We start from the raw sequence: 14,100 nt of genomic DNA, 5'->3' as shown, positions 1-14,100 counted from the left end.
AGGGAGGGAGGGAGTGATTGGATTGGCTGGAATTTAGAAAATCAACAGCGTGCACATGAGGACACGGTGGTGTGTTGTCCTGACAGAGTGACGGTCACACAGAGACCGCTGGGTGGAGACGCTGCAGGCGTCGGGGCTGTGGGCTCGATGAAAAGGAGGCTGGGTGGTGAGATGAACGATGTTCAGGATGTAAACAGCTTGTTAGGATGTCACAGTGAGAGACATGTCAACACTACTGCTCAGTCCATTCGGGAGTTTGACGTCTGATTTCTCTAGAGTTCAGAGTATTTGCAGATACAGACCTAAAGAATGATGGCGTCGGTGAAATGAGCACTCGACGTGGACACACACACACACACACACACACACACACACACACACACACACACCCTGCACACAACAGGTGCAGCAGTTTGTCTCTGACTTTGCTTCAAGGTTTTAGATCAGAGTCAACATCCTGTGTTTGAGATGCTGGTGACAGGTGGGTGGAGCGGGGCGGGTGGAGGCAGCAGAGGTATGGAGGCTGGATGGTAGGAGGGTAAAACTGTGAGACGACGGCTAACGTGCGAGTGAGACTCTTTGATGCTTGGCGGATGAAACTTGATATTTCTGAGGTCCATGAACTGTCTGACCACTTCACCTGTAACGTCAGCTCATCAGTCTCTGGAAACTGTAGCTGTTTGTTTTAAATAAACATTTTTTCTATTATACTAATTATTACAAAACCTCTGTCCAGTTTTATTCAAGAAGACCGAGCGTGGTCGTGCACAGAGTCGCTGGTGGACTCTGGTCATTGGTTTGTGTGTCCACGGCGTCCTGACCCTCCTCTCTACAGGCCGCGGCGCTCCTCTCAGGCATTGTTGATGATGATGAGAGCGGGACTCGCCGTCTGCTGACTCGTCTCACACATGGTCCCCTGCTTGGCCGGTTTGGCAAAGACCCGCGGCGTGTTCAGGTTGTAGACTCCTGCCTGGAGGAAACAGGCTCGCAGGGTCAGACACAGCACCTCCTCGGGCTTCAGCTGCAGCTTGTACTGGCTCTGACCCACCCAGGTGAACGAGTTGTGGACGTCCAGAGACTCTGGGCTGGAAAGGGCATTAGAGGGAAGGAGAAAACAGTCTATTTAATATGAAGCCACTATTTAACGGTGATTGTATCGTATAACTGTTGCTGATGCGGCTGCCTCGGCCAGGTCGCAGTGGGACCTTACCTCGTTCAATAAACTGATCTACTGAAAAATAAAATTGTATTCAACTGTCTGTCAAAAACAAGTCCTCACATCCTCTGTCAGACAGCAACATGCCTTCACTGTGAACACTTTACTGGATTCACAAAGGCTCTTCCTCAACTGGAACTTTACAGCTTCACATTTGAATTCAGTCTCTGAAATATATGAACTTTATTTAAAAGCAAAGAAAAGAAAAAGCAGAATCACCTCTTTTTAGGGGGAACATTTTGTTTACACATTTATAAAATAAACTGAAGGTGGAGTTTAAAGACGTGGGTGTTTACAGCAGCTGGGGTCAAATGAAAAAGTGAGATCCAGTTGCATTATGGGAATTGCAACCCATGCATGCAAGTCCCTGCAGGTCACAGAGGTGTGACACTAAATTCCTCCTCTCCATATTTACTAACTCCTGTCATGTCTCAGGAGGGATATCACATGACACATACAGTAAAACACGTGACCTCAAGAAACTCACCTTGTGCTTTTGTGCCGCAAGTCAATGATGACGTCCACGTGCGCCAACGAGCAGTTGGACAAAGTCAGAGTGACTGGAACCAGACAGAGACTAGAAACGAAGAGAAAGTAGAACGTGAGATCACTGTGACCTTTGACCTTTGTCCACCAAATTGTAATCAGTTCATCTTTGAGTCCAGGTGAATGTTTGTGCCAAATCTAAACAAATTTCCTCAAGGTGGTTTTCAGATGCCACATTCAAGAGGTGAGGTCAGCGCCACTGTCCGCCTCCTCCGAGACAGGCGTGTCAAACTCAACCAGAGCGGCCAAAGTTAAGAACTGGGTCCAAGTCGACGAACAAACCTCATCAAATGTATTGATCATGTTTCGTTTCTTAGTGTCGTCTTATGTAATATTCTTTAATCACGGCCACATCATTAGAGTTAGAGTCATTAACGATGCTGAGGACAACTGTTCACCAACACTATTATTCCAGGTGACCACCTCATGAAGCTGTCATCAAGGTAAATGGAGGCTGCTAATATATGAAATATATTAAAAATATTTTTTTAAACACTACATGATTCAACACGTGTTATTTCATTGTTGTGATGTCTTCAGTTCTACGATTTAGGAAATACTCAAAATAAACGTATGGGCGGGTTCTGATGTACTTTTGACTAGTACTGACATTTCACATCCGTGTGTGTGTGTGTGTGTGTGTCTCACCTATCCTGGACAAACGTGTGTGTGTAGGTCTCGGGGTAGTGCAGGTTGGTCTTGATGAGCTGGGACAGCTCTGCAGACGGCACGACGACAGGAAGAGGCAGCTCTGACTTAAACTTGAGCAGAACCATCTCCTGAGCTTCCTGGAACAAAAACACACACAAACACACTCCAAGTTACAGCGCTCAACACTCGCTCTGAACCTCGTCCAATCAGCTTTGAATCCATACTGAGAGATGAAGCAGCACATCAGCTTTAGAGTCTGAAGCTGCCTCTGTATGTGAGGATTTCACTGTACCGGCAGAATATCGAAAACATAAAGGGTCAAATTTTGTCTCACTCGCCTGAAACGCAGTGAAGCGAACGTGTGTCTCCACTCCTGACACGATCAATAACACTCTATAACATCAATATCTACAGTTTTTTTTTTTTTTAATGGATTCCTTACAATAAAAATTAAATTTTCCTCTGCTGCCTCCCTCAGGACTGTCACAGTAACAGCAGTCACTCCTGTGTAACTAAATATAGGATAAAAATAATAAAATGACGACCCTTATAAAGGATTTAAGAATGGTTTATAACTAGTTTATTAATTAACTTGTTAACAAATCAGTTAACAATTATAAGCTGTTATAACACATTAGATAAAAACGGCAACAGTGACCTGTCGCTTGCCAAATAGTGAGCCCACATTTCTCTGTACGGCTCAGCCTCATCTCTCATTAGTTACTGAGTTTTCTTTGTTTTCTCACCATCCAGCGTTTGTACCTGCTGCTTCATCACATATTTGTATATTGCACAGACCGTAAGGATGGTGACCTCTGACCTCTGGCTTATTCCTGAAGTCATTTCATGGTTTTATCTTGGTGCGGTGTCCAGTGTTGATCCCACGTCAGCTTTCAGCTTTTTATTTATTTATTTATTTAGAGGAAATACATGTGATGCTGAACGTTGGACACGAAAGCAGGTTCACCGAGTTGCAGTGTGTGTGTGTGTGTATGTGTGTGTGTGTGTGTGTGTATGTGTGTGTGTGTGTGTGCGTGCGGCTCCTGACCTCTTTGGGAGTCAGAGAAGTGGCCTCCTTGCCAATGGTCTGCAGCGCCACGTGGAGCTGGCCCTCCAGGATCAGCTGTTTGTTGTCCTCCACCACGTAAGCCTGTACAGACCCACAGATCACACACTGTCACCTGCAGCACTAACTGTTCATTCAGAGCTTCAGTGAAGCGTGTGAACAAAATATTCAAATGTAGATCATGTGACAAACAGTCACACACAGGAGACGTTTACACAGGACTAGTTACATCTGTGAATCACCACCTCTGATGGCTGATGACCCGAGTATAACGAGAATGATAGAGTAAAAACTAAAAATTAAATTAAAATTATTTCTGGCTTCACTGAGCCTGAAAAGTGTCACGGGGTCGGTCGTCATCTGGCCGTGGTCACGCACCTTCCAGATGACGATGATGTTGAGGTCCAGCTCGTTACACTTCTTGACGATGTTGGTGATGTCGGAGGCTCTGTTCTCCGAGGGGACGGCGCCCTGACTCTTGCTGCTGGACGACGTCCTGGACGACGCCACATCCGCTCGCTGAGACTCCGCGGTCCGGCAGCAGCGGAAGAAGAAATCTCCGCAGGGTGTGGAGGAACTGATGATCTGCAGCGAGACAGTAGAAGAAGAGATGAGGGGAGGGCAGAGAGCAGGAAAACACACAGGAAGAAGAAGCAGAGTCAGAGCTAAAAATCAGTTATTGCAGGTTTAAGTGCTTTTCACAGAATCATCATGTGTTCATCTACAGAGACGGTAATGAGTTAACTGTAGCTCTGAGCACCAAAGGAACTATGAGAACAAATTAAACTGATAACAGCATTTCAACTTCTCCTTTCTCTAATATCAACGTGTTAAATTTACCCGTTCGTTTCCCAGATTCAGGTCTGCAAACGTGTATTTCTGCACGGCGCCCGAGGTAGCTACAAACAGACAGGACAGTCAAATCAGTGCTTGTTGAACCCGGTGAATCTACAGCCGACTGGTGGGGGTTGTGTTTTGTCTCTGTGTGATTTACCTTGGTGGGGTTTGCATCGTGTGGCCCTGAAACACAGCTTGGCTCTTTCTCTGCTGGTGAGTTTACAGTCTGGAGACAGAGAGAAGCAGCGATCGATACAGAGAACGTCCAACAACTCCAACATGACACTTGGGTTTGTTCCACTCATTGATGAAGACTATGAGATGTGGTGTGAAAGTTCAGAGACCTAATTTAAATTCACTTAACCGTACATGCGTTATGAAACTTACTAAGGTCGTTTTGCAGGGTTTCTGTGGAGGTTACTAAAGGACAGAGCGGTGGCCACTCACAGACTCCACCTGTCTGAACTATAAGCCACAGCCACAACTGCAGTTCAGTCAAGTGTCGATCATTTCCACGTTAGTTTAGAGCTTTTTGTTTTGGGCTCTGTGTTTTAGAAATGAGTCAGGGACGGACGGGACACTGGGAAAATCTTCCTCGCTCCTGATGTTCACGATACGACACGAGAGGAAGGCTGGCTGTGTTTTGTTTTTATCTGCGGTCCGGATACAGTGATAAGCTTTTGTTAAAATGGAGACTGCAGCTGTGTTCACCACTCGTGCACTTACATATGAATGTATAAAAGAATAAAAAGACATAGTGACTCACCTTTATCCCTGGATGGGTTGATGCACTTGTGGAGGCGCCAGTGTTGGCTGCTGCTGGACACCTGGACAATGTGAAACTCACGCACGCCGGACTCACTCTGCGAGAGAAGAGGAGGCGAGTTCAAACAAAGTCCAAACGATGACAAAGAAAAGTGTGTGTCGTCCTGTGTATCTCACCGCGTTGATGTTCTCCACGTCGATGAAGACCAGCGTCCCGCCGCTGCCCTTGTCGTCCAGGCTGTGATGTGGAGGGACGCTGCTGCGGGAGGCCGACGCCTGCACACTCAGAGAGCGACTGGCACAGATGAACACCGTGTGGCGTAACACCCGATGACTTCACATGAAGAGAGAGACAGTGAGAGATGATGGAGCTGGGTCGTCTACACATGATAAACAGGCCTCGCCACCATTTTATCACTAATTACTTTGTAATAGAACTTCTGCATCAAATTTATGATGATAAAATCCAGACATTAGTCATAATCTGATTAGATACGTTTGCAAACAGCTTCTTTTTTTTCCTGCTAAAATGTTTTCCAAAGGTCATTTTCAGCTTTTGCTTTTATTTTATAGTAGAAACAGGAAACATGGAGGAGAGAGCCAATGGAACTAAACTATAACATAAGAAACTATAATATTGTAACGGCACTTTCACAATAAGAGTCTGCTTAAATACTTCTAAAAAGCAAACAGACGCTGGTCCATTATTACTGATAGAGTCAGTTTCTCTCTGGAGTTTTCTTTCTACACTTTTCATGTGAACAAACAAGTGCGACAGTATAAATGTCTCCCAGGAGAGACTGTCTGAAAACATGTGCCGTGATTTAAACAATTTTAAAATCTTACTACGTATGCCTTAAACTTAATTCCACTTCTATTCTCACCTGATTTTGATTCCTTTCTCTGCGCTCTCGTAGTAGAACAGGAAGTTGATCTCATGGACTCCCTCCCTGTCCGGTCCTCTGAGCCAGAGAGGCAGCTGGGTGGACTCCCCCGGCTGCAGTGTGTCGCCCTCTATGGGGATCTCCATCACGCTGGACAGCTGGCTGAAATCCTCAGCTGAGACCAGCATCTCGGTCGCCACCGAGCCCATCTGGGGGGTGGTGGCCAAAGTTTTATAGGCCGAGCAGCTCTCAGCGGAGTTCGGGCTCAGCGGCGTGACGGGCGTTGTGGCCTGGCTGCCGAAGGTGAAGAAATCAGGGTGTGTGGACGCCACGCGCAGGCCGCACAACGCGACGCTGCTGACGTTACAGAACTCAACGTAGGCCTTCCTGATCTCACCACACAGCAGAGCCGTGGGAAACTGCAGGAAGAAGACCTGACACACACACACACACACACACACACACACACACACACACACACACTGGAATAACTTGCATTTTGTTTCAGTGCCACAGAAGAATTTGTCCAGAGAAAATAAATGGTTATAAAACATGTTACAAGCTGTGAATGACTGAATTCTGCTTTTTAGGTAAAATGTGGTGACTGACACGTTTCCCATCAGACCCACATGTTCAGACTTGCACTTGTGTAGTTTGTATTTTATTTGTTCTTGTGTTTATTACAACTTATTATCACTATTTCCTCCTGCTTTCCTTCCTTGCTGCTCTGTCTTTTGTCCTGAAGCACAGTGCGGTCTGTAACACTTCTTCTTCAGGCCTTGTGGGCAGAGGCTTTGCTCCATCTTTGATGTACAGGAAGTGATTGGTTTTTGTGACATGGAGTTGTAGTTTCAGCAGCATTAACTTATTGTAAAGAGGGAAAAGTGTGAGCCGGACAGGTGTATTTTGTAGGAAAATATCAGTAGATACTCAACATTAATTGAAATTAAAACTGATTTGAGCATGAACAGTCTTTAGATTGGTCAGACTCTGTTAGCTCTGGGTGGGGTTAATGTCTCTACAGTCAGTGAGTCAGTTGTACCTCCATTAGGGGCATGGATGGTGTTATGAAGGGGTCCAGGCGTCGATCAGGACCGTGTCGGACCAACATCTTGTCCTCTTTGGTCTGGTTGAGTCGCGGGCCGCGGATATTCAGGTCCTGTTTTCCACGAACCACCATCAAATTCACGCTCTGCTGGCCTGAAGGCGGGAAGAAGATCCACAGTGTGTGTGAGCGCGGCAGCAAGAGACAAACCATCCAGAAACATCTGTCACTGGGTTTTTTTACGTTTTTTTAAGTCATGAATGGTTTTTCAAACACGAAAGAAAAGAAAATGTAAATTCAGCCACATTCAGGTTCTGAGCTTCAAGCACATTCAATAAAAAAAAATTATTTTTTTTTTAAAATAAAATATGAAACAAAACAAAACTTTAATTTAATGAATTAAAACAAAACAAAAAATGAATTAATTTAAAATTAAATTAAATTAAATAATTAAAATTAAAATCAAAATGAAATAAAGTAAAAATAAAAGCAAAAAATATAATTAAAATTGAATTAATTTAAATAAAATAAAATAATTAAAATTAAAGTAAAAATACAATTAAAACTGAATTAATTAAAATAAAATTAAAATTCATTTAAAATTAGATGTGTCCAATCACTTCTGAGCCCTTAAACTCTGGGCTCTGTGTGTGATAAAGGCTGTATCTCCCACTCAGTTTAAAGCCGACACTTGGTCTCTGTGTTACCGTCAGTGCTGGGAGCCGTCTCTCCAGAGGACGCTTCAGCCAGGTTGTACACCACACCGACAATGTTCAGCTGTCCGGTTCTGTGTGGCAGCAGCCTGAGTCGAGCCTGAGATCAAAGGTCACAGTGACATCATGACTACATTTTTGTCTCTCATGAACTACAGAAGGATTTGAAATTTTAATTTTGTCAATTCTAATGTTTTTTATGCAGTTTCATAGCCAACATGTGCAGACGTCGAAGTGAAGACTCATATTAGAGACTTAAAGACTTATATTTATATATGGATTTTAGATGTGACGCATCTCTGTGATTCTTCAGTGGTTTATAATAATTCATTTAGTTTCAGAGAGGAAATGATTTGGGGCTGGTGATGGTTGGGTAGAAGGAGTTTCTATTGAAAAACAGTAGTAGCATATTTATTTAAAAAACAAAAAAAAATCGGAAGTTCATTTTCATCTGTATGAACTGAACTTTGAACTAGTTCTTTTTAAGTGTGAACTGGCACAACACTGGTTGTACTTTTTTATCTACAATAATACTTGCACATGCTGCTTTTAAATATAAAATCTATAATGTGTCTGTGTGAATTATCTGTGTCTATTTTAATCCCCTTGAATTTATGTGTCTGTCTATCTATAAACTGTAAATGTCTATTTTTGTACACATTTCTCTTGAAGAAGATTTCCTGATGTCAACGAGACGACCTGTTTAAATAAAGGATTTAATAATAATTAAATTATGTTTCCAAAATAAGTTCAAGGCAGAAGTGAAACCTGATTACTGAGCTGCTTCATGTAACTACAGATGATCATTATGCTCGTTTAAACTCAAACCGACAGAGACGCCGTAGTGTGTGATTTACGATGCGTGCAGATGTTCAGGTGACACAACAGGTAAACTGCACAGTCGACCCTCAGAGAGTCGTGAGAGCGTCTTACCGTTTTGGTCTCCTCCGGACCCATGTGAAAATCGAGGATGGTCTCCGTGGTGACAATGTCGTCTTTCTGAGTCATCTGCAAGAGGAAAGAGGTGTTGAAGAGATCATGGAAACCTTAGTTTTGGGTTTTTATTGCATCCATCCTTGGAACTGAATAATAAAAACATCATAATAATCTAAAAAGAAATGTGCTCGGGTTGCCCACCCCTCGAGCGAGGGTCTCCTCATTGGTGACGGCCTCTCCTTCCAGCTCTTCAGTCGTCTTCTCCGTTGATGGAGACGCAGCATCGGCGGTGAACCTCCAGAGGAGGGAGAGGTTGGACAGAGCCAGAGAAACCTTCAGAGGGTTCCTGAATGTCACCTCCACTATGATTGGCTCTGCAGGGACAGAGAGAGGCGCTGTATACTGAGCAGCGACAGGATGGACGTCTGACAACAGAGCGGCGTCCTGGTCTAGTCTAATGGCCAAGATGCAGACCACATAACCTCTCTCTCCCCCACACTTCCTGTTCGGATCTCTACTGCTGCTCTGTGTGATTCCTGATTTGCTCTTACCCTCCACCACAGCCAGTGGGTGGCGCAGGTTGTCCGTCTGGCTGTTCAGGCAGCTCTGGGTGGGCTGGAAGTTCACTGGGACAGTCCCTCGGTTGGCGGCGGCCACGAGCTGCTCCTCCAGGTGGCACCACATCGTCGCCAAATCCTGGTCATACTCCTGGTCCAGAGACACATGAGTGGCTGCCTGTTTCTCCCCTGCACATATCAGATAATTAGAATCAAACACTGGTGGTTAATCGTTGTGGAGTAAACCTTTGCTCAACAGTAACACATCACTGTTCATAAATAAGTATATTATATAATATGTCGGTCAGACGTCACCTGTAACACATACATGTTATTTTGAAAAACAGACTATATCACAGGGTTTGAGTTCACCACGTTAAATTTCATACTTTTATTTATCAAATATGTTTTATTGAGCCAAGGAAAGTTACGCAAGCAGTAAACTGTCGTACCAGAGCTAATAACCAGATAATGTACATTCACAGGTTTAAAACAGGTGATATAAAAGGTATAAGGATTTGAACGTTATCCAAGATAAACAACTGAAAAAGAAAAAGGCATAAAAAAAAAAAAAATAAATAAATAAATGAAAGAAATTATTAAATATTTACGCAAAATAAATGTGTGAGTGCTAAATAATAAATAAAGGAGAGAAGATTAATCTGAATCTAAGAGTGGAAACATAACTCAGATAAAGGAGCCCGGCCTTTTATCTTCCCTCTCAGATTTTTAATTCACACCGACAATAACAAGCAAAGGTTCTGGAGTGTTAATAAAGTCTGAGATACTTTTGAAGATATTTGAACAAAAAGGTGAAACTTGGGGCGAAGTACGAAGCTACGAGAAAGAGTCGACTGTGAGGAACGTCGCTCATCACACATGGGTATATAGATATAGATATATATATATATATCAAACATATTTATGGTGTTGACATCTATGAGTTTGTAGTTTGGCACAGTTTATATATTATAATAATCCAGATCTGGTGGATCAGGCCTGACGAGGACCGGTCACCCTCCTGTGTTGGGATGAAATGGAGCTTGGATCAGAAATGATTCATCGGCGTGTTACCTTCTGCCAGGCGGCGCTCGTGTCCGAAGTAAACCCTCGTGGCCGAGCTGTGGATGCAGGGCAGAGGCAGCTGGGGGAGGCTGACTTCATTTCCCCCCATCACATTCTGAAAGACACACACACACACACACACACACACACACACACACGTCATTCTTATTTCTACACTCAATCACTCACTGGACGACCTTCCTGTTCCACTTCCTGTGAGAGTGTCCTCATCGTCTACCTGAGAGCTGCTGCTTGTTTTTTTTGTTACTGTGAAAGATCTGATGTATTCTGGGATTCACGTACCATCATGTTGTGATGCTGTTCAATATAAAGGAATGGTGACATTCCCTGACGTCTCAAATCTACTTCCTGTTTCCTTTTTACTTTTCTATAAGAGCCAGACAGACGTGTGCAGGACTGTGTGGCGTTGGAGCTGGTTTGACACTAGTTATTTTACTGTCTTCTTATTCTGAGCTGATGCACGTAGATGTGAAGGTTTGAGAACGGAGCCTTGGGGAACTCCACGCCATTGTTATTCACTCAGATGTGTGATTACCGAGTGCCTATCCTGCAATGACAGGTAATGATGACACTGTGAGTTACCTTATAAACATAGAGATACTCTCTGAGAAAGGCGCCCTGCTGCGTGGCCGTCTGTCTGCTGTCATTGGTCAGGATCTGTCTGAAGGCTACGACGGCGCTCTCTGGTTGGCGGAGTGTGAAGGACTGACGGCCGATGGTGAAGTTGATGTGGTCTTCCGCCAAAGACCAGCCCCTCTCCTTGTACACCTGCATGGCCTGGCAGTAGCAGCGCAGCGCATGTCTCCGCTAAGTGAAGCGACAAGCAGAGAGGGAGAAAGAAGAGGGTGTGAAGTTCACAACGCAACCAACAGCAGGAAACACAGAGGAAGAGGAGCACAATGAACATGTTATTATTATTCATAATGGATCACTGAACCCACCCTGATGTAGGTGTTTGGTGCCTCCATGGCTCCACACCTCAGCCTTACAGCCAGTTTGTCCCAGTGGCCAAAAAAAAATTATGAATTTCTAATTCACAAAGGTTTTTATTTTTGTTTAACTTTCCCAGAGCCTGGAACAAAGAAGTTTGTATTTTCATGATGTCATACTCGTATATAAAGTCTATTAGCTTAGCGGGGTCAGCGGGCCGAACCTTAATGTGCAGGTGAGTATGGTAAGAAAGAAGAAAGTGGGGTAATAATCAAAGAGGATATTTGTGAGTTTTTCTCTGCGGCACAGTTTCTTGCCAGGAGCAGGCGGCGGTGATCGTCGCTTGTCGAGAGCTTCGGTCATCGATAATATATTTACACACTCTGAGCAGCGCCACGTCTTCAGGGCAGATCGGAGGCTACAGTGAGTCGCTGTCGGAAAGTGACAAGTCAAGCCGGAGCTAGCTGGTTAGTGTGCTAACTTCAGTAGAAGAAAAGACGGGAGAGTTAACATTGCCGTTTGTTTCCACCTCTGGAGACAGATGTTGGTGAGGAAATGAATGAACTTCGATGTTGAACTCACAACGTTTCTTCTAGGCTGGTGAGTAAACAGCTGTTAATGCTAACGTTAGCTATGTAGCAATAGCAAAACTTACATATAGCTGCTTTAAGATGGAAGAATTGAACGTACGCAATTCTGATCTGTGTTTCAGAAGCAGACACATGATCTGCATCTCTGTGCCCACACAAACAAACCAGTGCGGTGAGAGTTCGCTACAGATTAAAGACGAACTTTGGCTGAAACAAAGAAAAAAAACAAACAAACCTGGTTACGAGAATTATTAGGTGTGCCCTTCACAGACAGACACATCACCTGACTCACAGGTGTAAACTCATTTAGAGCTCCAGACAGTCCGACCTCACAGATCAGTGATGGAGGAAATTCTCACCTGTCCCGCTTTGCTGAAACGATGACCAGCCAGGATCATGTGGAAGGCGAACTTGCGCACCATGGGGTTACGCATGTTAATGAAGCAGTGGGCGGCCTGTTCCAACAGCAGAGCGCTGCGCAGGTCCGAGTCCTGGACCAGAAAGTCAAACCAAGGTCAAATTAAGAAAAGAATCAGAAGAAGCAGAATCATTTCACACAGTATGATGTGAATGTGTTTCCTGTTTTCATGAAAGTACGGCGGGTTTCCTCACCTCGCTGGTCATCTTGATGAGCAGCGTCGCAGCCTCGGAGTATTTTCCCTGACTCTTGAGAATCTCAGCGCTGAGTAAAGCGCATCGCTCGGCCAGCACCATGTTCCTGCAGAGACGGAGATTACGCACGATACAATAACCATCCAGATTCTGTCACACGTTTTAAATCGCGGGGAAGCTTCGTGAGAATTTGAGAGAGAAAACTTCATGAGAAAACTGGTCTCAGGTGAGGGGTCACGCAGGGGTCAAAATCATGAAAATAGAGACATTAAGCATCTGAAACTTTTGTCTGGGAACAAAAAGGGCGTCAGAGTTTTATAGCTCTAGGAGTCTTTTTCAAAAAAAACAGAAAACAAAACTTACTTGCAGACGTCTCTGTACGTCTGTATTGCAGTGTCCATGTAGTGTGCTGGATACGGTCTGGCAGCTCCGGCCTGCAGAAAGGCCGACACTGCGGCCATTTCCTGCAGAAGAGGACGGGGACGGATCACAAAGGAAAGGTTGAGAGGATAAAACGTCAGGATTATGATTCAGCTTTAAAATGAATGACATCATAAAGGTGTGTGTGGGGGGGGGGGGTTCTCACCAGTGCTCCTGCAGCGTACAGCATGGCCTGGTCTGACAGGAAGTCTTTCTTGGCGGTGTGGTAGCAGCTGTAGGCCAGCTCGTAGTGCTGAACCAGGAAGCACAGGTCCGCCATCTTCCTGATCTGCAGCTCGGGGGCTTCTGGGGGATATCTGACATCAGAGACAAGAAATGTCAAACCAACAATGTGCAGCGTTTACAGAGCAACACGACGACATGTGAAAAAGGTGAATACGTCCTGAGTGCGCTGCGGCATGTATGGTGTAAATACGTATGAGGTGTGATGAGGGTGTAGCGGCGGCGAGCTTACAGGAGGCCACACGTGCTCTTTGGTTCACTGATGCTCTTCTCTGGACCTTTCCCTCCGCCAAACCACTTCTTGGTGGCGGTGAACAGAGACCGGCTCAGACCCTTCCTGGAGACCAGCTGTGGACAGAGAAGCAGGCTAAATCATTTATTTCTACACAGCCCTGCGATAAATCCTCCGTCGTGAAGGTTGTAATGTTCAGTTTTTATAGAGGTGTTGATTCAACTACTGGATCATTTTAATGGCTGCGGTTTATGTTGCTGTGGGGCTGCACTGACTTATACTGACAAGTCATCCACCTCATTCATATTAACGAGGGTAGGCTACATAACAGAAACCGTTCTGCTCTCTGTTTGAGTGCATCTCTGTTACAGTCAGCTGCAGTTGGACCAAAAGATTTATTGTTATTGTTCTGAGTCTCAATCTGAATCAATCTGGTAATAACTGAACAGACGTCAGGAGAAGTTGTAATTGAAAACATCTCTGAAGTTTGGAGAGCAGACAATCAGAAGTTTAAACGTTGAGTGGCACCTGGTCGTTGAGCTGCCGGATGTTCTTCTCTATGTGTGGCAGGAGGCCCCTGAAGGTAAACTCTTGGATGAACTGTCTGATGTGGTCATGGTCATTCAGGGTCAAACACGCCCCGTGGCTCCCTGCTCCTCCCGCCGTACTCTCTGGATCTCTGGCACCTTTCTTCAGGTCAGTGTTCACGGCGCCGAGGGCGTGCAGGCTCCCCGAGCCGCTCTCCGCGTCCAGCTGGAGAGGATGGCTCTC

The 14,100-nt window shown here is 44.8% G+C and overlaps 1 protein-coding gene across 1 annotated transcript in view; it reads right to left on the bottom strand.

The window, feature by feature from the left end:
- Positions 1-6: 6 nt before the first annotated feature.
- trappc8 (trafficking protein particle complex subunit 8) overlaps positions 7-14,100 on the bottom strand; it is a 28,340-nt gene continuing 14,246 nt past the window's right edge. The window contains exons 14-31 of the mRNA XM_087174716.1: positions 12,182-12,313; positions 10,885-11,109; positions 10,291-10,396; positions 9,211-9,405; positions 8,861-9,033; positions 8,657-8,731; positions 7,718-7,823; positions 7,008-7,165; positions 5,966-6,399; positions 5,259-5,415; positions 5,083-5,179; positions 4,474-4,542; positions 4,320-4,378; positions 3,858-4,064; positions 3,462-3,563; positions 2,411-2,550; positions 1,704-1,793; positions 7-1,085 (exon numbers count right to left, since the gene is read on the bottom strand). Of these exons, the coding sequence (XP_087030842.1) occupies positions 851-1,085; positions 1,704-1,793; positions 2,411-2,550; positions 3,462-3,563; positions 3,858-4,064; positions 4,320-4,378; positions 4,474-4,542; positions 5,083-5,179; positions 5,259-5,415; positions 5,966-6,399; positions 7,008-7,165; positions 7,718-7,823; positions 8,657-8,731; positions 8,861-9,033; positions 9,211-9,405; positions 10,291-10,396; positions 10,885-11,109; positions 12,182-12,313 (2,760 nt within the window). The 3' untranslated portion in view covers positions 7-850. The remainder of the gene's footprint in view (positions 1,086-1,703; positions 1,794-2,410; positions 2,551-3,461; positions 3,564-3,857; positions 4,065-4,319; positions 4,379-4,473; positions 4,543-5,082; positions 5,180-5,258; positions 5,416-5,965; positions 6,400-7,007; positions 7,166-7,717; positions 7,824-8,656; positions 8,732-8,860; positions 9,034-9,210; positions 9,406-10,290; positions 10,397-10,884; positions 11,110-12,181; positions 12,314-14,100) is intronic.

Source organism: Seriola lalandi, unplaced genomic scaffold (assembly GCF_002814215.2).
Source record: "Seriola lalandi dorsalis isolate HSWRI2012SDOR001 ecotype SW California unplaced genomic scaffold, Sedor1 jcf7180002054375, whole genome shotgun sequence".
Lineage (NCBI taxonomy): Eukaryota > Metazoa > Chordata > Actinopteri > Carangiformes > Carangidae > Seriola > Seriola lalandi.
Note: the sequence above shows the minus strand (reverse complement) of the source record. Positions and strands in the feature narration are given on the sequence as shown.